Raw genomic sequence first — 26,787 nt, forward strand, 5'->3', positions numbered from 1 at the left:
TTCCCTGGGGAAGTAGTGAAGAGCAATTCTAGTAACACACCCAAATATACTGATTGACCATAAGAAGATAAAGACCGGATGACTTACAGCAATAGTAAAAATTTATGCCAATTAACCCAAATCGATTTGATTTTTCTATAGACGAACGGTTGATTGTGTTAATTCAGCACGTGAATAGATTTTCTAAATAAGTTACAAAAATAAATTAGTCCTTTAATCTGTAATAAATCAATGTTAAAAGCTTGTTTCGCGCGCACAATGGTTTTTACAAAGGAAATTGTACTATACTGCGCAGTACATTCTTCTGCACACGTAGCCATCTCGCTTGCACTTAACCATTGCCAAAAACCTCTACGTGAAGGAAATAAGATGCAGTAAAACCTGTCTAAAACGGAAAAAATCCTTCTCCGTTAAAAGAAAATCTCGCCGGAACCGAACAGTTTGGCCTGTTTCCGTTCAAAACGAAAACAGGCCAAACCGTTCGGTTCCGGCTTACGCAGGTTTTAGTGTAAATACAATTTAAACAAACCTCTTTATTTGAATTACAATTTTGAAATAATTACACTTACCTGCAAAATCAAATCACCTTCCATTAACATATCGGGATATAACAGATCTCTCGACTTATGCCCATGATCTGGTCTATCGTGGTCGCGATGTAAGACTGCTACAAAAGAAAAAAAACAATAAAAAGGGGGAAAAGTAATAATCGCCTTCATTTTCTTATATATTATGTAAGAATAACAATAAGATTTATAAAGTTTACATATTTCACTATTAAACAGTAATTATTTTTTAAAATGTATAACCGCTTAACCCTTAATGATTGTGTCTTAATAAAAGAAGAATAAATCTTTTTAAAAAATGATAAGCTTGAAGACAAAATTAACGTTAGATGGGTATAATTAAGCATTAAACGTTCGATATAAATTGAGGCAAAGAAAACTATCCATGTTTTTTACTTTAGGACATAAAAGACGTCTATGCATTCTTATCAAGGGGTGGGAACCGATCTTAAAGGCATAAACATGTATGATGATTATCATTTGTTCTAAGGCGTCTACACGTTTATGAAATCAGGTATCCCTAATCGTTCAATATCTATATGCTCAGAGAGAAATTTAGCAAGTTATGGACGACAGAAGAGCAAAAGGAGGATCGTAGACCAAAGTATTGAAGTACAGTACAAGTATGTAGTGCCATTTCTGTAGGGGGGAGAAACATCGGTGAAAATGAGGTACTAAGTATTTTCCAATATTCATCCCATTACGTAAATGATGGTATTTCACTATCATGCTGATGCCAGTTTTTAGGTAAGCTACCGTGTTCGGTTGAGAGTTTCTCATGGTTTTTGCAACTGTTCTTATTGAAAATTGTTCTTACTGACCTAACATTAAACAAAAATAAATAAAATAATCTAAATGAGCTCATTAAGAGAAGGTATCTTAACTTAGTCTAAACGTTGAAAGGATTATTTGTATATTAAATTTTTCGTAAAAGTTTTAATTAATAATGTCTGAAACCTGATATGGGTGTAATTTATATAGATTCCAGCTTATTTTATTAAATATATTCCTTGATGTTAAGCCTAAGAAAGGTTAACAAAGTTCTGTTACTATAATATTTATAAATTTATATTTAAAAATAGTAATATTTATATAACATTTAACCTTGATTTCAGTGTAAATAATTTTTTTTCATATGTTAATACCATTATAGTCTATGATATCAAATTAATATAACTTAATTTAGAGTAGGTTATATCTCATAACAATATAGGAGAAACCAGGACAGAACGGAACCCCAGGGCAGAATGGAACTCCCTATATTTTTTGGTCAGTGGGTGGTGCAAACTAGCGAGAACTTGACAAACTTCACAACAGCGCGTATCTGTACTGAAGAGAACTTGAAGAACCCTACAGCGCATATCTGCACTGTCGAGGTCACTAAGTTGGCAATCACGTGTTGAAAAGAGTTCTTCCCTCTTTCCAGCAAGATATTGTAAGTTTACTAATTCTTATTCTCGCTATAAGTCAAAAAACTTAATGCTGAGTGTTATAAGCAATGCTACTGCACTTTGAACTGTAGACGCGTGTACTTACATTGTAATTCTCCAGTTTCTAATGTAGACTAACAGCATTCAAACATAACCTCTGCGTCCGGGGCAGGATCGTTTGCCAAAGTGCCTCAAATGGACTCGCAATTCATGTGCTGAAGTGGACAGTGCCGATGGAGATGCTATTCTCATTTGTGAATTTTTCCATTAATTAATGATAATAATAATGTTTTACTTAACCTTTTAAATTTTTCTTAAGCAGGTGTTCCATGCGCAATATAACTAATTTTGACAAACAATATTTACATGACGCAAAGTAAACTAAACAACAATGTAATTTTATCATTTGTTATTTTCGTCTATGTATATCCTTTTTTACTATTTTACAATCCTTAAAACCCTAAATATTCCGTTCTGCCCTGATTTTCCCTACTCTATTATTCTATAGCCGGGTGGTCCGGAAGTTAGTTAATCATGCTTTGTTTTGTGCTCCAGCACTTTTGAATATGAGTTTAGAACAACGAATTTGTCTCTTACAAAACTGTTGAAAATATGATTAAGTTTGTTAGCAAGTAGGACAGAATTGACGTTTTACAACGGTTAACTGACACCCTTATATAAGAATACGTTATATATCATATCGCATTCTTATCTTTTAACAGAAAATGATGAAATAATAATTATGAAAAAATGAATTCATCAGACACTACTTGATCCATGAAAATTATATAAATGTTTATATAGATTTGTACAGGTTTAAATATACAGAGTTATACTTATATTCTCCTATTGATCCTAAGTAATAACTTTAGTTTAATGATGCAATACGCTTAGCTAAAGCATCTCTATCTGTTTGAAGAGTTTGCTGAACACAAAGAAAACAACAAAATTTAATTTTGAATCGTCTATATTAATTGGAAACAAATTTTTCCGGATCATAATTAAAACTCGCACAAAAATAATGCTTAAATAAGCATTTTAAGCGAACAAAATGCTTAAAATCAAGCTAATAAATTAAACTGGAAGAGCTGGAACCGGTCATGAATATACATTTACATTGCTTGTTGTTGCAACTGGATGCAGAACGATGATAATCTCTATTCACTCGATAAAGATACATTATCTAACAAAAGCAACATTAACCAACACCATTGAATTAATCAAATGAAAATTAAATAATTGATATTTTATAAGTAAAATCAGATTGAACAAGACCAGGCCAGTTTATTATCGAGTGAAATTATCTAACAATTGCTGCTTAGGGATGTAAAGTTTCTTTATATTTTCATGTTCATGTAAATAAAAGCATTTAAAGGGCTTTCTAATAGACGAAAACCTCCATTTACACCATAAAAATATCATTTCCATGCGCAACGTATCCCAATCATAGTTAATGATTGATGTCATTCGCTTATCAGAAGAGATACAGACTATGAGCTTGCTGGTTTCGTGATAAACACTTATTAAACTAAGCTAATTAGATTAATGTTTTATTTTAATTATATTAGATTTTTATTTTGAGTTATTTTTCCCCCTGTACTTTTTAATTCAAAAGCGATTGCCGAGCCGTACTTTTACATACGATAAATAATCTGTTAACCAACATAACCATTTTAAAATCCTTTAATAATATTAATTAATATATAGAAAAATTCTACTATACAATGCCAGATGGATATATATTTACAGTTTATCTGCCATAACATTAATATTTTAATAATAACTATTTGGTTATCAATGCGATAAAGATCTTTAAAGATCGAAATTTTCGAAATGATAAATCGAAATTTATAGTATTATATCGACAGACCTACAATTACATTTATCTATGTCACGGTTATCCAACTAAATGATCTTTTTATATTTACTAAAATGTCCAGTAGCTTCTTGGACCTACAAATTAATACAATTTTTAAAGATTTTTTAATGTCGATTTTAAACAACGTCAGCACAATATTTATATACGTATCTACTTGTGGTGCCAACATTAAGAAGAAGTAGCATCTTGAGCATTTCATCATCTTCCCTAGAGCAAGAGAAATTTGGTTTCCCTCCCCACGTTTAAATCGTTTAACTTCCAACATGAACGTTAATTGGTGGTTATAATGATAACGGAATATCGTTTAATATGTATTGTGCTTTGTATTGAATATGTATTAAGAATTCGGTTATCCATCTTTGGACAACAAGATGATCATTCATCATCATGTAGAAATATAGGGTGTCCGTAACTACTGGTTTACTACCAGTCGATCATTTTTTAATAACTAATTGACTGGTAATCCGATGATATCTGAAAATAAGACCAAGAACGAACAGGTCGAAGGAACGATTTAGTTCATTGATGGAAATTCTGAAAGCAATAACCTCTTTAATGAGTCCTTACATCATATATCTAAGTTGATTAATTATTTGATGCAAACTATATTTACTCGTCTCAAGAATTCTATAATATGCGTGGATATAATATATATTATATAGGCCTATGTGTGTGTGCGCGCTTCTAGACCCATATTTAAAGTAATAGCTATAGTCGTATAATCGAAGAAGTATTTTTAGTAGAAATGCTTAAAAAATTAATTATAGATAAATTGAAAATTAAAGTTTCTCCTATCAAATGTTAAGTTTCCAGCCAATAAAGTAACTTTTATTATATTTTTATAACGGTTTCATTTAAATAAATTGTTTGTTCGTAAATTTAATATATTTATCTAAACAAAATAATTGGTTTTTAATTTATTTTCTGCTAGGAAAATCTGTAAAACGTTGCTCTCTTTCTCTCTTCTATACGTGCAACAAGGTAGCAATTACAAGACTTTGTGTGTGGTTAAACTGCATATCCAAACGGTTTGACAATAAATCTACTGCAGATAATTAACACAATGACCGAATGTATAGATAAAGTCAACAGAAGAGTTCAGTCGAAAGCTGTGTACAGGCCATCAAAGTATTAGAAGCACTTCAATGAACATGACGTCCCAACAAAGGAATATAAAGGTTTGAATAATGGTGCTTTCTCTTTTGTTTGCTCTCGTCGGGGAGATGAGTCCAACCAACTGTCAGTCCAGGTGTATCCAAAATATCTCTCAATTTTTAAAAATTATACATATTTGAATTTATATTCGTTCGCATCAATAACAACAAAAATTCTCAATGGAAATCAGTTATTTTGATAATAACAACTTAAATTGTTTCAGGATAATTTTTATGCTACTTTTCCATAAATTCTTTAAAAATTTATTTAAATATAAATATTGTTATTATAATTCAAATTTCTAAAAATATTTCACCAATTCTTTTTTACAGTAAAAGCATCTCGAATCGTTAGTTTCTTAATTACACTGCCACAAATTCGCATTTGTAATTATAATTAAATTAGAAATTATATAACTTAATTATCGATTGGTTTAATAATATTTACTATAAATATCAACGACGTTTATTTTATTATAAAGAATGACAATTGACAGCCGTTCGATTGTTCTAAACAGCTGTAAACAAAGTAATGAACCAACAAGTAACAGTAATGATGCTTTAACTGCATGTTCATTGTCCGTTCAGCCAAGGATTCTAACAATCAGAATACCCTGTTGTTTCGCCTAATTGCACTTAGTGGCCATTGCCTATGTTGTTAGCTCTATTAGGTGATTCTGGTACAGCGACAATGGATCTAATATTGGAAAGCGGCAGATGGTATACAGCATGGATGCAATGTTCCAATATGGGCTAATGTACAGTACAGTACGGTACCTGCGAATTTGCGCACGTTACGTACTGTACATATACACGTTGCTATATTAAACGAAATTACATAATCTAATACACAATAAACTAATTAAATAATATATATTTAAGCTAATTATTCTTCTTATTACAGGAATAACCAACGTGGACACACGTTAAAGAGGAAGATAAATAGCTCGGAGAAATGCATTGATTATTCTAAAATTTTAATTCAAATTATCGGACTTGTACTAATAATGATCCTTCCTAGTCATGAATTATTTATTTTCCGATACATTATTTATTAATATTAAGATATTAGTTATTTTGAAGACAATATTGTTATATTTAAGAGTACAAAAGGAGGGCTTCAATCTAGAGTTATAGAAGCTGTCTTGTCTATTGGCAAAATATCGATTGGAGCCAATAGCACGTGTACATCTAACCGTCAACATTGCTCTTCTGTAATAGGTCGATACATCTAGCCCTAAGTTGATTAGTTGGTCAATAATCGAGCGCTGGTCCCAATGGTAGCAAAGAACAGAGACGATACTATTAGAAGCGAACAAAGCCAAACCTATAGGCTCATCACTGATGGAGTTCATCGACCTAGATTTTCTACAAATAAATCTTTTTTTACATTTATTTCCTAATCTATCCTACTATGTAAATTATAATTTAACTGCATTAAGATTTTATATTATTTTTACTTTTAAATCTTGTCGTTGGAACGTTTTTATATTTTATATTGTATGACTTCTTAACACTTCGTTTAGTGTTATTAAATGTTTTTTTTTCAGTTTTTTAACATTTCATTTTAAGAAAATCGACTTTAACTCCTTCCTTTTAATAACTATTTTGAAGAAGTAGGCTATAAAACATTTTAAATCAGGAATTCTATATTTTTGTGTTAAAATTATTATACAACTTTATAATTCTACATTTTATAACTCTATAATTCTATATTTAATATTAAGTATTCCTTTCTACATTATTTACTAATTTAATTTTAAAATTCTACGTTCAAGTCTGTAAACTTTAATTCCACAAACCACTGTATAATTCTATATCATAAAGCTCTACATTTTGTAGTAATAAAGTAAGTTTTTATCGTTTAATCACTTCTTTCTTACATTTAAATTCTATATTTTAGTATTATAAACTAGTATATAACTCTATATTTTACTGTTATAAAAACAATCTCCTAACTTAATAACATTAATTTGCATACTCTCTTTCATTTAAGATCCTTTTCTGAAGGATAGAACATCTCTAAATCCAGAAAATTGTTAGATAATATGAAGGTTTGTTAAGATTAAAACTTATTTTTTTAAAGAAAGAAAAATAGCCGTTATACATTCCATTGAAAGGAAGGCCCCCTTCTTGTAGTTAATTTATAGGTTCTATTGTAAAAAATACAATCAATCGTGGAAAGAATTATTGCCGAACTCGTCCACTAATCGCCAAAGCAATCAAATAATGAGATGATGATCTTCGCGAATACAATCTCATGCCTTGCACTTACGATACGTCAACGACTTAGAAATGAAGACGGATTGGATACTAACTAAACAACTTAACGAACAATAGAAACAACCTGGGAGAAGAAAAAGTATTTGAGTGATTAAGTGTGTTTGGATAGTAGTGCTTCGGGCCTATAGGGCTTCACTCTTGCTACTGGAATTAGCTATTACTCAACTATTGCAATTTGTAATCACCAGAATGGTTGCGAGTTTCAATTGGTAAAACTTAGCATTAATATTATAGATTACAATCTTCTCGCTATATAACTTACTTTTTCCCTTTTATCTTATACGGTGTTCAACAGTTCAATTTTATAGCCTAAATGCTTTCTCGTTTATTCTATACAGGCCTATTTACATTTGGAATCATTTATACTTGCCATCGATGTTTTAACTTGAATTTCCAATAATAAATAATAAATTAATGTGATATATATATATAAATTAAAAATAAATTTATGTTAATTTAAATTTAGAATTTTTTATTAGTTGTTTTAAATTCCCTAATTAACAATTAAGAATGTTACTTATTTAAATTCGCTATTAGCACTTGAGTGTTTAGCCTATATAAATAGACCAATTTATAACAAAAACAATTTTTTTCGTTTTAAATACAATATTTGCGCCTTTTTGTGCACAAATTAAGCTTAAAAATATTAAAATTTCCGTATAAAAATCACCAGAGAACATTTTTTAAGATGAAGGATTAATAAAATTTATTATCTATAACGTTATTACGTATAACTTAATAAAGCTATAGCTTATTTTTATAGCTTAATATAAACATATCAAGAGGATAGATCATAAATATAATTACGTTCTTAAACATTATACGAACAATGTAATTATGCACATTAACGAAATATCCGTTTTCTGTGTGACTACGTGATGGTTTTATTGAGATACAGTTTACAATGCCCTTACGTCCAATTAAGATTAAATAATGTCTCGGGACACTATTTATACCCCGAGGTATATCTAAAATGCGACTATGCGTGAAACCTTAATAAGTTAATGGACGTTTGAATAGAAGAACCCCAATTAGAGACCATATAATGTCATAACGAGTAGCAGTCGATTTAAATAGAAAAAAAATCGCTAACATCACACTCGTTACTCGCATTACCTTTACAAATTAATACGAACTATATATAGGTTACAGACGAGAGCTAATTGCATAAATTATTATATAATTATTCGTCTTTAAGGGGTAATCAGTTGGCGTATTAATGTAGTTATAAAACAGATGATCGCGTATAATTTTAATTTAGAAATTTCGTCGAGGTTCTTAAGACGAATTTCTTATTTTATCTGGAAGACAAGGGATGGCCATGGCCCAAAGGTCAGTTAATCCAAGGCTAAGTTAATGTCGTATTCGAATGCCTAAATCGTATTTCTACAAATTTTATATAAAAAGCAAACAAGTGCATATGAAACTCACAAAAGAACCTTTGGGCCGCTGTGTAGGTAATGAAAAATATGTACTGTATTTTGCATAAACTATTAGGCCTACATAATATTTTTTAAAGCAGAAAATTTTAAAAGGGGATCTCGCACGGCTATTAAACCTTTAAAACGTAATAAATTATTATAAGCCTATATATGTATACACCTTGGCTTTAAAAATATTAAAATTTATAAATAAGTATATCTCGAATATGAAGTCGTTACCCTGTTCAAGTACAAGTATCGACATTGTGTTCAAGGTGAATAATAGGTTCTATAATTCCTATGTAATCACGACATATATAGAAATTCGATCAGAATTTAAAAAATATCGAACAAAGTATAAATATAATATGGAGATTTATTATAAGTTAAGAATGAAATTTTTATAGACAAATTTAAGTAAAAGTATTCATTGGTGAATTCGAAGAAGTAGAGAATAAATGTCTTCTGGGTAAAAGTGGCAGAGTTGAAAATAGCCTGGAGAATGTCCAATGAACGAATGATCTACCTTCATCTATCATTTCACAAATTTTCCGATAGAAGATATTTCATGTCTGCGAATTTGTCTTCCCCTCCATCTCTTTCCAAGTGATTCTCCAATCCCACCCCAACCCGTCGGTCACAATAAATTTACGTGTATTTATGATACCCCCAAGCAAACTTACTCACTAACTAAAAAAAAATCCTCTCGTCAATTGGGCTAGATTTTGGGCGTCTCTTTTACGCCCATCTCCTGCAGGTGTAAATATACCTTAGTTGTCACCCTCGTTTATTCTGGTAAATGTTTTACTTAAAATTGTAATAATAGAAACTCGATCACTTACAAATTGAATCCTTTCAATAATTTATATTATGGAAATATTTTCGTAAATTGCGATTTATATTGATAAAGTAACTTCGAGACTTTGTAAATGCATATTAATAAAAAAATAATTGTAATTAATGTCAAATTTAAAATGTATATAATGTATATTAATAATAAGAAATTAAAATTTAATATTTTTATTATTAAAAATTTAGCGAAGAACACGGAATGTCTAATGATTTACACGCGAAAATCTTTAATTCTGCAAATAAATTTTATATCTAGATAGCCTATATTATTAAAGTTTAGAATTTAGTACCTTAGTTTTTAGTTATTAAATGTGTTTTTTAAATCAAAAATAGTAATCAATTAGGAAGAAATGCTCATTTTTTGTTATTATTTAATCGATAAATTATAAAAATAAAATGTCCATTTTACTGTATATTTAACATTATTTCACAGTAAAATACGCTCTTTACTTTTATAGATTATTGACTAAATTATTGGAAAATGTAAATAGGTATTTGTAGTATGGACTTGCTTCGAGTTCAATGATTGATTAATTAGTCTAAAACAAAAAAGTAACGAAATTTCTTCCGCTTTATCTAAGTTTTTAACCTTTTAAATATTATTAAAAATTAATTTATTACAGAAACAATTAATACAGGCATTTATGCCCATTTTAATGATCATTAAAATTGGCATAAATTTATAATTTTAGATTTTTTTAATACACGTAACTATTTATAAATTCAATTATTCCTAATTTGTGTAAAAATATTCATTTTAATGATGTATTTTTATGTATTTATATTCTAGTTACCGTATACTTTCGACGATAATATAACAATGGTTTATATAATTTAAACTATCATCAGTTTATCACTAAAGAAATTGGTATAATTTCTGTTTGATAATATATACGAGATAGCGGCTGTTTACATAGGTAGGTTATAGCCGTTAGCGTAATTTATAACCAAGCATTAAGGTCATCGTCCAGTAGTGTTTCTTACAGTGGACAGTGAAAAGGAGCTTCCTGTTGGACAGTTAGTACATCGCGTGCCCAATGGTCATTAGAGAGAATCATGGTTCGACCGAGAAACTGTCAGATTTTCTTCACACGAAATTCGGTACGTAGACAACTCCCACTCATTTTATCGTCAGAGAAAATTTCATTTCACATTAACTAAAATAAATACATTGACTATTCTTTTTTAAATATTTACGTCACGTTGTAAGCGGGTCGCGTGAATATTCCCGAAGTTTTAAAGACGTTTTTAAGTCTTCTTCCTTCTATATTTATACTATTAAGCTTATAAGGTAAACTGACGTATACTACCGTATCTATTATTTATTAACGAGGTTATCTCCCCCCAAAAAAGTATATTAATAATTAAATATTATAATTTTAATGGGTAAATAATTGATGCGCTTGATACACAGTTTAAACCTTTTGCATAAGCTAAGAACGATTATAAAATAAGCAAAGACCAGGGGGAATTTTTGCACCAGATGAACTAATTAATCACCATAAATTATAGGGAATTTTACAAATTTATGGAAATTAAACGAACTTTCAGAATTTCTTAAATTATTATTAATATTTTTTTAAAATTTGTAGAAAAGAAACGCACTAATTTTCATTACGGAGGGGGAAAGAAAAAAATAAGCCTGCAATAGTGATCGGAGGGAAAATCTGTATCGAAATAATTAATAACAGACCACCAATATGAGATGCACCTCCTGCTGTTTTGAGATCTGCTGGAAAGAGGGGGGATATAAATAGAAAGAGGGTAGCGATAGAACTGTGGCTGCAGGGATCATTAACGGCAACCTCACTGTCTTGACAGTGATGAATAGCTGCCGTAAGTACATCCGGGACCTTAGCATTACGAATGTGCGAAAAATTACCGTTGGTTTAGGAGTCTGTGGTTTTACACGTATCTTAAAAAAATAAAGGAAAAAACCCAAAAATTTTTATTTTTTTCTGCAGTTTTGGGCCGATATCTTCTAAAGAAACTCTTATTTTCTTCGCATTTAGGGAATTTTAACAAAGGGAGGTATTTGTTTCCACCTCTGCAATTTCGAATTTACGAATATATCATGGAAGGGTTGTCATTCGTATGCAAAGTAAACTCTTAAACATTATTGAAAATTTATTTTCTTTTTATTTTTCTAGATATGTTTTAAAAATTATAAAAACCGAATAGCCTCAGAATAATCATTTTTAAGTAAAAAACCCGAAGAGAAAAGTGTGGGTTAAGCGAAAATCATTAATTTATACTTTATGAAATGCGAATTTAATCGATTTTATTCGATTATTTCTTGAAAGACTTTATAATTTTAAAGGTTAAAACATTAAAAATGATCGTCTAAAATAGTTTTAAAGGCAATAAAATATATGATTTTAGATAGAATATCGAGCGATTTTCGTCATAAATCCAAAAAAGGAAGACATGACATCGGAAAAAGTAAATGCTTTGCCATCATACCATCCGTCAAAATTTTTCTAGGATCCGTAATTATGGTGAGACGTCCAATTTATCTCATTATGTAATAAAACATGTCTAGCGGTACGACTTGTGACCGGCTGGGTACCAATTACGCTATTAGACGTTTGAGTAACGAGCGATTTTTAATTCGGGACTTTAATTGAGGGCGTAAGATGTGCACATGACATAGGAGAAAATATATATTAAACACTGTACTGGGCCTATGTTAAACTGTTTACAAATTGTCATACGATGAGTTTTTTTAAATTAAAATTAAGTAATAAAATTCGTTACAGTTAAATGGTTGCTTAATTCTTGATTTTTATTTTTAAAACACGCTAATTAAATGCAATTAAAATTTTTAAGTAAAAATTATGAATATTCTTATACCATTTCTAGAAAAAGATTAGCTATAGCTCATACTTATTTATTGTGATATGTGTTTTACTGTATAGTACTGTATAGTACATTAATTCTTATTAGAAGGATGCTGAGGAAGAGAGAAGAGAACGAGAAAGAAGAGAAATGACGCCAGTAAGGTGCTGGGCAGATAAGGTGAATCATAATAAAGCTGATAGAGTAAAGTTAAAATTGAATTTAAAAAAAAATAATTTTGGGAATAGGCCCTTAATAAATTAGTTTACTTAATAAAACTGTAAAATATATTAAACTTAAGTAGTGCTATGAGTTAAACATACTTTATAATCATATATTCTGCATTTAATGTATTTTATTTTATATAGTATAGGCCTATTATTTGTAAACTAGAGTACGAGTAGAGTGAATGTATGTGTTAAGATTACTTTAATAAAGTAATCTTAAAAGTAATAAAATTAAAAATAATATTCAATTTAAATCACCATTTTCTACTACTGATTTATAAAGTTAACCATATCGCTTATGGTGAGGTGCACATCCTTGGCACCTAAACATGTCACTTTTTCTGATTATTATTATTTTAAATTTCAAATATAAGTTAAGGAATTGATGGAGATTCTATATAGATTGGCATATTGGGTGTGGTTCTCGTAACTGATGTCCGACTTAAACTTTTTCTTAAGTCATTGATGATTTTTGTCTTTCTTATACCATTAAGTACAGAATTGTATCATCAAATAATTTCCCTTTCTTACATCATTCAATAAAGAATTGTATTAATGGCATTAAGTAGACAATCACATAAGGATCATCGTTGGTGTACTTCACCTTAAATCACACTTATTAAATTTCAAATTCAGATCGAAGAATAAAACGATTTAAGAAGGAATTTAAGTAACTTACACACTGTATTTCAACGAAAAGTAAATAATTGTAAGTTCTAAACGCCAATTAATTTTCTTTAAACGGACTTTAATATACTACCTTTCTACATTGGGGTGTTCTTAAGTTCGGAAGATCGAAGCAAGCGCTTGGTTTGCTTGCATGATAATCCGTCACCGACAATTAGGCCCTATAGGTTTTGTATTATAAATAACGAATAAAACTGACAAATTTATTAAAATTTAAAAGGAAATTTCAATTTTTTACGAATTCAAAATGACAAGAACTCGATATTTCGAACGAAGAAATTTGTTCAGCTAAAATTATAAAATACGTATATTTTTAAAACAAAATTTGCATTTTACAAAGACAAAATAAGATATAAAATTAATTTAAAACCAAAAACTCTAAAATAAAATAAGCATCTCAATATTTAAATACATTTATTTTAAAAAATTAGAATAATATAAATATATTAATATCAATTACTCGTAATTTATTTAAGGGACAGTACACTACAGCACATTAAATCTAGCAATATCAATAATTGCAAAGTAGAAAGTGGTTTTTAATATATAAAAAAGGAAGATAAATATTCAATACGGATCTAATATTTAACGAGTCATTTGAAAAATGATTATTGGTTAATCGCCACAACTTAAAGAATTAATTTAACGCAGTATAATCGTAACACGGTAAGAAAAAAATAAAAAAAGAAAGAATTAATGCAATTTTACACTCGGTGAAGTAAGATAGAATACACAATCATTTCATTATCAACAAGGAAATTATCCAATCAATCAATGGTGTCTGATCCTATTGCAATACAATTGCGTGAGACATTTGTACTCAAAGAAAAGCAGCAACAGGAGTCACCCACTCGCCCCTCCCGACTACATCTGCCATAATATATCACAGAATCGGGCGGAGCACACTCTATCTATGAATAAAATTAACTCTAATGCTAGTTCTATTGATTTTTCTCCACTCCCTACTTCACGTCGACGGCAATCGTCTGTTTAGAATCGGAAGACATTCATTTTTTGAATTTTCTAGATAGACGCCAATACATGGAATGATTCAAATTGAGTTTCCACATCACGCTTTTTGGTGTCAAATTTGACTTAGCACGCAACTACTTGTTTGGTTTAAGGCTATTGAACTATATTTACTCGCAAGTTTTAAGAATTACACTACGGCTGAGCTTTCTTTTTTTATTTTCGTTTCAATAAATTAACTTAATCTTCATTTTAGACTTTAATTTATGCATTTATATTTAAATATTTTTACACAATTTCATTAAAATATTGGTTACTGCTTTTGAAAGTTATCGAGGAAACTTGACCAAAGTCGCTAAATCGTAAGCCCGTTTTATCGCTCTTATGGCGCTTAAATTAAACATATTTAAGTATATAATTAATAATAATGTTTAAAAATGAATATTTATATTATTTTTATTAAATATTTTTGCTGAAATAACTATAAGGTAACATTTTTTTTAAATTGATAAACAGTAAAATCCTTAGTCCACTTTACTTCATTTTTTAATTTTAATTTCAACTTATTTACCTATTTTTACACAATATAATTTGATATTTCACATTTTAAGCCATTAAAATTTACGTTTCAGGTTCTCGTGTTCATCACTTACGATCATTGGTTACAGTAATATATAATAAATTGATATAAACCGAAGTTACTTGCATTTATATCACTTTCAATCAGCTTGTGTGTTCAATACTAATTTTGTTACGGTTTTAATTGTGTTCTTTCTATTTAGCAATCTAATAATATCAAGGTTCCACTTTTAGGACATGGAGGCCCATACAGTGTCATTTGGTTTCAGAATGACAAATCAATTTATTGATTTTTCACAAAACTTGGATCAAATTGCCTCGCGACATCTAGAGACACGTCGAGGATGGAATGGAACACTTCGTCGTCTCTGGGCATTTCAGGTCATATGGGAGTTGATGACCGATTAATGTCCTCGTCAACACTACGAATTGACTGGAGTAGTCGATTGTATCATTGACAAGGGATGGACCGACGATAATCGAGGATGGACTCCGTCTTCCAGGAAAAACTATATTTGATAACGCATCCCCAAAATGGCTTCTATTTAAATATCATTCATCTTTACTTTTAACTGTTATTGGACAGTAAAATACGTCTAATTGTATTCATCTTACAATTAAATATCGAGTAAATTTATTTAAAAGTTCATAAGTAATTTTATAGTTTATTTTTCTTCGGTTTAAACTACAAATTAATAAAGTAATAAAGGTTAAATAATTTATTTATTTGTGAATTTTTAGCAGTTGCGGTGTCTTGTTCTTAAAAGTTGGTTGTGTCTGAGTATTTTAACTCGAGGAAGAAATTTTTATATATATTTTTTTAAATTTTTCTTTTATATCGAATTTTATGTAAAATAATCTAACTGTTTTATGGATTTTTATTGCTATAAAGTTCGAGACAATATTCTAGAAATATTCTACAAATTATGAAAGAATTCTACAATTTAGACTATTTTATGACTTAAACAGAATAAAATAATTTCCAGTTTATCCGGATGAATATTTGCTTATATTTCTAATTAAAGATACTATTTAAAAATAGTTATATAATTATTTCTGTAATAAATGGTTAAAACCGTATTGTATGGTTAAAATAGGTAAAACTCATACAGGTATACCTCGAGTTACGTCGTTTGTCAAAAAAGTATATGGAAAAATAAAAACCGAGTTTAAGTCATTTTATGCGACTTTACATCCGTCCGCCACAAATATCGAAGTCGGGTTGTAATATGACTAGAAAAGCGTCAAAAGCGCATAAATCCGTATTAAAATATGTACGGTACATTTACAGTAAATGTTAATGTAATCGTCATAAATCCTAGAGAACGAAACACGAAAACATCTGTGTTTCTGTGTTGTCTTATTTGGCGGTCTTTAAGCGCTCGTTATTGGCGTTTGCCACCGTAGTTTCGACTCACGTCGTAACTACGCAAGTAAATTCGTCTTACGTCGCCTCTCCTGGAACCAATTACCGACGTAAGACGAGGTATACCTGTAGTAAGAGCACATAAGAACTTTATAGAGATGGAAACTGCAGTAAATTCTATAGAATATACTGCAGTTTTCATTTCTATCTTCTACCTTATCAAATGAGAAACTCGATAAAAATTTATAAATCTCTATAAAGTCATTAAAAAATAACAAAGTATTGACCTTGAGCAAATAATTCTTGGGAGAAAAAATGTAGAAAATAAATAGATTTATTCCTTTTAACTTTGCTTGGAATCATTTTAAAGACATTTGCTAAGTCGAATAAAATTTTTATGACAGAAATGATTGTGAAAGTTTAAAAGATCATAAAACTTGAAACTATTCAGTTGAAAACTCCTCCTGATCATTAAAAGATCGACAATAAAAACTTTTAATTAATCCATTTCATCTTATATTCATGCGCCATTATTCTAATATATCAGATTTAATTACTACTATAAACTTTAATGGTGTTTTTTAGTTAATAGAGTGTTAATTCTGATTAAGGAAAAACAAAAAAAAACAAAAAAAATTACTTCACAAATTAGATACATAATTGATCTAGATAGACGGTTCGTTCTAGAACTTTATATTAATATAAAGTGTTTAGATTTTCGATATTAAAACTTGTAAATTTATAATTTATATAAATGAATATGAATAAACAACGTATCGGTTTAATATAGTATACAACAAGAGAGAACAAGTAGAGTTTAGTACACTGTATTAATATAAGAGAGAAGCTACTAATGAGAGAATACAGCTCGGGTACCACCCCTCGTACTCACAACTCAATGAGATACGCATAACCTTCCGCAATCGTGACAGGATCGTGAACATGTCACGACCATGATCACGTAATGAGAACAGTTGTCGGGGAAACACAGCACCTGCGATACCTGTCTGATACCCAAGGCTATGCGCATATTAAAAGCTGCTCGGGGTTGAAACTCGTCTCTCTTTCCCGCGATACCATTTAGATGTAAATTAGTGGTCCGTTAGTCTTCCACCATATTTATAAACAGGAGGACAATATGTTGCTGCAGATGTCTCGTTTCTGCCAATGTATATATTATCTATACAGCTTATGGTTTGTATATCCTACCTTTGTACTGTACATACGTGTATATATATATATGTGTATACAACAATAACGAGCTAAAATTATGCGCTAATTTGCTTAAATTATATTAAAACTACGTTACGTTATCACGTGGTGTAGACGTAGAGACAAATAATCTGTTTATAAACAGGACCGTAGAAGTATTTCGTGTAACAATCTTTTCCCATTTAACTTTACTTCTATGAAATGAATCTTGTACTGTACTGTACTGTACTGTACTGTACAGTACATCAGAAGTTAGACAGATTTAACGTTCTACTTATACAGGCCTATAGAATTAAATAAATTTATATATCTTCTTTTAAAATATATTAAATAATGTATAAAAACTATCGTGTAAAAATTCAAACAGTAATATTTTAATCAACAGATCAATTATTATCAGTTCCAATTTTACATGTTTACGGGCCCTAGGCAAAATGATAGATTGAGCCTTATGATTTGGAAGGTTTAAAAGTATTAAAAATTAATTATTTGTCTAATTTAGGGCTCTCTAAAATCTTAGAAGGCCCTAAATTATGGGCCTTAGGCGAGGTGCCTCGTTTACCTAGGAGTAAAAACGACATTATTTTGCGTTCTTATTTATTAGAGAAATAAATGTTAATTTGAATTTTTATGGAATTCTTCATTTCTGTTGATATATACGTATATATGTATTTATTATTCATTTATTTTTTGTTATTTTTAAATCAAGATTTGAATGAATAAATTAAGTTATCATAACGAATAATTAAAATATTACATATAGGCCTACATTAATTTAACAAAAATAATTGTGTGATGATATACATATTAACTCTAAGCATATTAATGCGACTGTGGACTTTTATTCCTTAAACTATATTCTAACAGACCCTACTGGTTATCATACTTGTAAAAACTCAAAATCATTATCAAAATAGTAAAAACATAATCTAATTTACATATTTAAACCATTAATTATCATAAAAATTGATCGTTATTTAAATTTAACTAATAACAAAAACGCATATCTTCATAATCTAAGGATTTTAAATTCAGTTCAATTAGAATACATGAACAGGGCCTGACTTAAACCTGTTTAAATCTTTAAACTTAAACTTGTTTTGGCCCTAAGCTATAGCATAGAAGTCCTTTCTTCAAATTTAAGAGTGTGCCTTAAATTGTAGCCTCGGTTTTCCAGTTCTTAAGTTGGAGTTTGTTTAGTTTACGTGTAAATTTGGCCCTACATACCAATTAAAATAATGGAATATCTATTTATAGAATCTGTAAGGTGCTTTAATTTTTTTTTTAAATATGGGTTTATATACGCATTAATGGGCCCTCAATTATCTTTTTACTAAATTCCTTTCGGGCTTTATGGGTGTTGAAATTCAACTTTGAATTATAACTTAAACACTTCAAAAGTCGATTATAAAATATTTATTATAACATTTATGCTATAAGTTATCAAGATTTACATAATTTACTCGAACATACTCAGAGGAAGTTCACACATCTCTCCTTTAAATACCTTTCGAGTGTATTATGCGCATCTGAAGTGTTATATAGACTATATCATAATATTAAATTACAATTATAGATTTTTAAACGTTTTTCTCCATATTTAAATTATTATTTCATTCACGAATTGTTAACGTGCAGTAAAATGCATCTCTATATTAACATGGTAATAAGAGAATATGATGTATTATCGTAGTGTGATCGAAATAGTTACGTGATCCCGAAACAACTATTAAATCACACAAACAGGTGACCAGATCGAATCGTATTTTCACGTGCTCAATTGGTGTTATTTGCTGAAGCCTACCAAATTTTATTTTATTTTATTTTTAAATTTAATTGTTATAAAAATCTAGTATAAAATATTCGGTTAAATTTTTAAATATAGGGCCTATAATTAATTTCTTTTAGATTTCTAGTGTCAAATGTGTTCTTCATTAAGCGTTTATAAGCGTTATGTATATTGTATATTATGTCGGGTTTTCACAAGTTTTCTTACAGTAAAACCTGTGTAAACCGGACTCGTATGGTACCGAATATTTTTCCCGTTTAGGCAGGTTTCCGTTTTATTAAGGTTCAGTTTGGACAGGCTTTACTGTATGTTATATTATATTATATGTATAGTGTTATGTATACGGTACGTTTTTATTTATTGTATTTGTTATACAATAACAGAATTACAATAAAATTTATAACCTACTAAAATATAAAAATTATTCCTTTTATTAAATGACTCTCAAAAATTTAATTTATATTATTGCAAAATATGAATTGTAAACTGTAGAATAGACAAATGTATAATAATCCTGTATAAATATATTAATATATTTTCTGTCTATTTTTAAAGTATTTAATACGTAATATCGTAGAAATTACCACAGATTTACGCGTTAAGTTAGAATAAATGTTATAAAATAATAATACTTTAGAAATTTACTTAATTATTCATAAAGTTAATCTAATTATAAATAATTTTAACAAATTATTATAAAAATTAAACCGTTATATTATAATAAACCGCTTAAAATAACTTATCTTGTACTGTATAGGTACTGTACACGACCTTTCCTCGGCTTATGTACTGCACTGTGTGTAGTATAGTAAAATCACCTGCATATTAATAATTTTAATAAAATATTTAACAGTTTTAATATACATTGTGATAATAGTTTATGTACAAGTAAGTCAATAGAAAATGTTTATAGTCGGCTCTATTTGAAGTTAGAAGAAATTTAAAGCGCTTATAAGTTTAGGAAAAAAGAAATTTTATGTAGAAATAGGACTTATCGAAATAATGGTTAATTTTTTTATTATTAACACAGTTATGCGCGATTTATTCGAAAAACAGCTTAAAAGACAATTTTGCACTCTAAGATAGGCCATATTCTTATTAGACTACAAGGCCCGAAAAAGGCGAAATCATAAATATAAGTCGTCGCTTATCTCCAAGAGCCATAAAAATATGTGAACAAAATCAATAATATAAATAAAAACGATTTTTCAGCGCTTGCCAAAAGTAATATTAATCCATGTCATATATTCCTATGATACTTTTTACACAAAGGGCTAAATTTTGGAGCCCTCTGTATTCGAACCCTGTGCCAAATGGCTCTTTGGGTATCTCCTCCAATACAAGATCAGAAAATTATATAAAATTGAAAACCCATTCAATATAAGGAAACAAGCTTAATTATTATACCTATAGAAATAAAAGCCGGTTTAATTTATATAAAACTTTTAAAAATGTATTTGGCATTTAATTCAGATAAAAATAGTAATTAAATTATATTAATTTTAATATTTATAACTTTATTTGTACAATTATAAATTTTATAAAAAGTAAAATCGTTCTGTTTAACGTCTTAAAAACATCATTTTTGCTTAAAGAATATAAAAGGTTTTATTCAAATTTCCTTCTGTGTAATAACAATTTTAAGGTAATTAATGTTTATTTTTAAATTTAAGACATTTATAATTAAGTTTTATTTAAAAATTATATATATATACACTAAGAGGTATTCTATTGACGTTTCAAGGCAGAACTTAGATGTGTTTAGAAAGGAGAAAGATAGAGAGAGAGGGGGAGATATTGCATGTCTCGTTAGTGTTAAATTATTGGAATATACTCCGGTTGTTGCTTTGAAATCTCCATCAGCTTCTTAATGAATGCAGCAGGAATAGAATAAGCAGGGGAAGAAAAGCTCTTCATTCTTTTGCCAACAATGTTGTCTATTGTATGTACTGTACTGTACATACTGTACAGCTCTAGGCAAAAACGACTCCCCCACTGCTTTCTTTAATTGCCAATAAGTCAAGTTTAACATGAATGGTTAGAAAAAAACTTAACTGACGATATTTATCCAATCAAAAGATACGAGTCTAAGTGTAAGAAAACAAGTTCCTTTATTCTTTTTTTTTATTGAAAGATCATTGTAAGAAGAGTTTTTAATTTAGAAAACCGCTTACTTTTAATATTTAGCAAAATATATTAAAGTTTCATAGCAATTTGATAAGGAAATAATAAAATTTTCAAAATTCTGGATGCACGACGGCATTTTTCCGTGAACAAATCACACTCAATCGGCGATGCGATTTGATCTGACATGTCTTCGGTCATTTATGAAACAAAATTTTAACTTTTTTCCAAAAATTTTAATATTTTTCATATTAAATAACACAAAATATATGTAAGATTTCTTTAATAAATCTAATTTTTTACAAAAATATTCATGAAAATTTATAAACATTAAGCATGCAAATTTGATAAAAATGTTTAAAGATTACAATTTAGATATACGATAATAAATATAAGAATTTCCCATTAAAAATGCTTTCAGGAAGGAATTCTTTTAAAGATTAGCTTCAATGGGAAGTTAATATTCGTGCTCTGGTTCAAGAATGAGGATTGGTAACTACCGAAGCCAATACGATTAAGTCAGATTCGAAAAACGCCATCAAAACCATGGACAATCCATCGTCTAAGAAGAAGTTACAAGCAATAGCTTGGGGTTAGGTAAGTTAATGGAGCTATTACGTCTTCTGATCAGGCAGTGTAAGAAACGATCGCTGATACAAACTAACTGGTTGCTTGCTGTAAAGTTCGCAACACTCATATAAATAGCTAAGTAACTCCCACCCCGGCGGAACTTATCTGAAATCGCTTGGGGCGAGTCTTGTTTTGTGATTTAAGATGTCGTATGCTTCTTTCGACGGGTGTAGACATGCTTAGCACGTCTACTAACCAGCTTCAAACCATTAGGGGTAGCTCGTCCCCTTTCGTTGTAAAAATCTTCCTACTAGACTACTGTAAGTATTTAATTTATAAATGACTTTTTTGGAAGTTTATGCCGGTTAAATCTGTGTAAAATTGATGGCAAACTCTGAGAAAAGTCACTTTTCTCTTTATTAAACACTTTAATCATTTATATTTACTGTTTTCTTTCGGTATTCTTGATGCATCTGTAACAACTTTACTCGAAATCTTAGCTAAAAACTCAGTAGAATTTGATAAATTTAATAAAATAAAATTTCATTTTTAAGCGTACAATTTGACCTTCTAGTTTACACTACAGTGTAGACTTTGCTTAAAATTCTTTACATGAAATAATTAAATTAAAACTTATTTAATATCTTTAACGTTTAATAAATTCGATTTTACAGTCGACTTTTTTATGTTATATCGATTGATTCGAAGTAAATCTCTTTTACGTAAGCTTTAATAAATTAATTAGATTGTATTATATTATCCATTCTAATGAAGCGAGATGTTCAATAATAAAGGTGATGAAATTGATTAACGCTGAAATAATTACTTTTAAATCAAAGTTTCTTTATGAAAATAATAACATAAATTTAATTACTTAATAATTTTTCAAAGAAATTTTAATTATATAGTCGAGAAATTTATGTATTTATGTAAACAGTCCTCGTAAGTCTATATTTAATTCTTATATATATATATAGGCCTATATACACACAACTTAGAGCTATAAACAGTAGCAAAATACATTAAAACCTTCCTTCTAATCTCATAAAAACTGATTAAAAAAAAAGTGAAAGTAGATAAAGACATCACCAATTTAACCTGCCAATCTGGAAACGAAAAAATGGCGAACTAAACCACACCTTCTTAACAAAGGTTGTGACTAGTTTCTCTGCGTGGGTTTTGAGTTTATACGATCATTAATTCATACTTTCTGACTTTCAATCTTAACAGATCATCCCCACACCCTTCTGTAAACAACCAGGGCGTTATACCTACGCTCCTTAATCCATGCTTCATAGATTATGCAAATAACCACTAAAGGTGGGTGGATGCTTGTATATACTTTCATGAATTTTTTTTTCCTATCGATAACAATAGTTAGATACATATTAAATATTAAAAATATCTTTAAGTACTGTTATAACTATGGTGTGTATACAAAAGTTAATGCATCTTGAATTAGGTTTATTGTTAAGGTGTTAAAAAGGTTTACTTAAAATTTGATTATTTTATTTTAAAAAAATTATAATTAATTAAAAGTTTTGATATTTAATTCATAATTTTCAAGCGTTTTCTAACTTAAACAATGAGACATAAATATAAAATGTATAGTTGTTTGTATCCGTTGTAAGCATTTTTATGTCCTGTACAACGTAAAAAAAAGAAATTACAGACCCACTTGTTTGTCTTGTTTTGTAATTACATTGTAACACAGTATGGAGTGTTGTGTAAAAAGATGTTTTCTTCTTATCTAAATTGTTAAATTATACATAAATTCCTCCATTGGGGTAATATTTCTTGGTGTAAGAATAGATGTAGTCAAAAGTATTCAATAAATAAAGACCTTGTAAGTGAATTTAATATAAAATTTAAAAATAATTTAAAATAAATGAATTTTTAAATCCGTTAATAAGAAATTTAAAACTGTAAGCGTATTTTTAAATAATAAACACATTAAAATATATAGAAAAATCGAATAACTTTTCTCATAAACTTGCTTAAAGTAACCTTACATGAATAATTGTAAAAAAATAAAGTAATTATTATCTATTTAAAAATAAGTAAATACTCATATATTCATATACGTGTATTTTAAGCAGAATCTATTGTTTGTTTCTACGTTAATAAAAACAGAAATATAAAATTAAATAATAAAAACAAAAAAGTTATTATTATAATGATAGGTTCTCCTTTTAAAACGAAAATCTTAAAAAAAAAAAAAAATTGAAAGTGTTCATCGATAAAACAAGATAAGGAAGGAAATGACAAAAAGAACTTTCGTCCTTGACAAGTTGGCAGTAGGTGTGAGGTTGCTTGCCGTGTTTCCAACAACACTTAAACACGCACGCATCTCTCAGTGCTGCTGAGCACCTTCACTCCGTTGAGCCTGCATGAAATGACTATAATCATAACACCCTTTACTCTGATGCCACCGTCACGAAAGATGGGCGTTTTTCACTCAAATAGTACAAGTAGTGGAACCTTAAAAGCTTCCGTTCCTCTCACATAAAGAAGAAAAAATAAAATAAAACCCTTAATTACTTATCTCCGAAATTATGTTATGTTATTCTTTAGAATAATAGAAGACTTATGAGGCATATATATGATAATTTCACACTAGATAGGAGGCTTATAAAATTAAGTACAATTTTTCTTAAATTCGTTAATTAGAAATTACGTTTCAAAGCGCGTAAACGAAGAGAGTAATTTGATTTTCAGGCAAGGATAATCGCTAAATACTCCTAAAATTTGAATGAATTTAATAAAACAGCCTTTAAATTATATTCTATTTTATTATTATACACAAATGTAAGTTAATTAGAGTTATAATTTTTAAAATATTTTACTTCTTTCGACCATTAACTTATAGAAATGCTACAGATAAGCTGGTGTTTTTTGGGTGGGGCATAAAACAAACAGGAAAAAATGCGTTGATATGTCTATATTTCGAAGAATTTCTCATAAATATCAAATAATTTATCATTTACGTTTATTATTAGTTGATTAAACTACCAGCGTGTTCATTAGAGTATTCATAGAAGTGTCTAAATGTATCTCATCAACTAAAACGTGCTGATAACTAGTGAAAAATTTAAATTATACGCACAAAATTAGCATAATTATATAGATAACGCGTAAATATTTTTGTATCAATTCGAGCTTCGAGCATTGATTTAATAAATGAATAAATATTGTTTATAAACTATACATTATCTCATTAATAAATTTACGTATTAACATCTGTGCTTATAGGGTTTAAAATTGAATCAAATTTTTATGTTTTATTAATTTAACTACGAAGTCGAATTTGTTAAAATCCCGAACTGCTGATGGTAGAGACGATCAGGCGCCAACACCAGCTGTCAGGATAATGTGATGACAGTGTGTAAAAACGGCACGTGTTTCGTCCTACACCTGTCAGTCAGGTCTCGATGTTACCTTCCACGTAATTAGGCCAGTAATTATAGGTTAGTAGACCTAGGTAGAATATCCTCTTCTTCCTCTATCTCTCATTAATTCTTTCATTCTTTCAACCTCATTGATAGCGAAATCAATACTTTAACTCTGGAAATAATATCAATGATTTCTGCGTATACGTGTGTTATGCCTCAAAAATGAATATATTAAAGATGGGGATTAAGTTTAGAAAGTAAAATGAGCACTTAGGCTCATTAAGTGATGTATAACTTTTAACATTTTCACCTCTTAGTGTGTGGAGATTGCAAACAAAGTGATCAATGCTGACTACTTTAGGAGATTCTAGACACGCCTCTTCACAACTCGAGGTTAAAAGGAGCGCTACATAGTGGCAGGAAGATCAACTAAAGAAGCGTGGGATCTTCTCCACCCAGCAGAAGATGCACTTCACCAAAGACAACAATTAAGGTGTCAAGCAAGAGCTCTTGATACACGCCACCCTACACAGAACTCTATTAACGTTAGCTACGGTGTCTGTTGACACCTATTTCTTTAAAGATATTGAAAATGTTACCAATTCCCAGATTTTTCTTCTTAGCAATTACATTTTCTACGCAAGCATTGCACGAATTTATAATATTTTTAAGCTTCTTCACTGGAACTTTTTAATCAAATAACAAGTGCATAATTAGTATATCCAGTATATCCAGGTGTTTAGCGAATTAGTAAATTAAACTGTACGCTAATTATTTATAAATAAGCTTTTGTCCTATATGTATTATGGACATTAGTACACAAAAAATTGATAATAATAACTTCCCAGAGCCTATTGTAGAATCGATAGACCTGTGTTTCGATATAATGATGGGAAAAGTCATGCTCTTTGTCGACAGGGACTCTCTATGAAAGATATGTCTGATATTATTATTGACAGTAAAATTTATTATTGAATGTTTTTTTGCTGAATTCAGTATTTATTTCATCATTTTGCGATATTTATATACTTAATTTCTTATAATAAAAAAATTAAAACATTTATTTAGCGGTTATAAAAGTAGAAAACTTTCATAAATATAAGTCGACAAACGTAAAATTTCTCGTCCTTTTTGAAATCATTTATCAATAAAATAAATTAAAATTCGCGTGTTTCCGTTTATTTTTTAGTTACTTAAAATTTAAACTTTAAAAAAATCAAATAAATAATTAATATAAATCTATACAATTTCCTTTTTACACCGAATATATCGCTGCTTTAATTATAATTGTATAGTTATTTATACACAAAAATTTAATATGTAATTAAAAATATATACTTAAAAATGTCTTTTATAAGTTGAGAAATCGTGTAAGGATTGCATAATTCTAATCGAAGAGGGAGGAGGAGAAAAATTGAAATCAAAAATGATGTAATTTTCAGTTCAATA

At 29.0% G+C, this 26,787-nt stretch overlaps 1 protein-coding gene across 2 annotated transcripts in view; it reads right to left on the reverse strand.

The window, feature by feature from the left end:
* LOC136968614 (aryl hydrocarbon receptor-like) overlaps positions 1 to 26,787 on the reverse strand; it is a 119,254-nt gene that overhangs the window by 26,588 nt on the left and 65,879 nt on the right. For both annotated transcript variants that reach the window (XM_067262610.1, XM_067262611.1), the window contains exon 3: positions 570 to 667. In XM_067262610.1, the coding sequence (XP_067118711.1) occupies positions 570 to 667 (98 nt within the window). The remainder of the gene's footprint in view (positions 1 to 569; positions 668 to 26,787) is intronic.

The sequence above is a fragment of the Centruroides vittatus genome, unplaced genomic scaffold (assembly GCF_030686945.1).
Source record: "Centruroides vittatus isolate TY-2023 unplaced genomic scaffold, ASM3068694v2 contig_150, whole genome shotgun sequence".
Lineage (NCBI taxonomy): Eukaryota > Metazoa > Arthropoda > Arachnida > Scorpiones > Buthidae > Centruroides > Centruroides vittatus.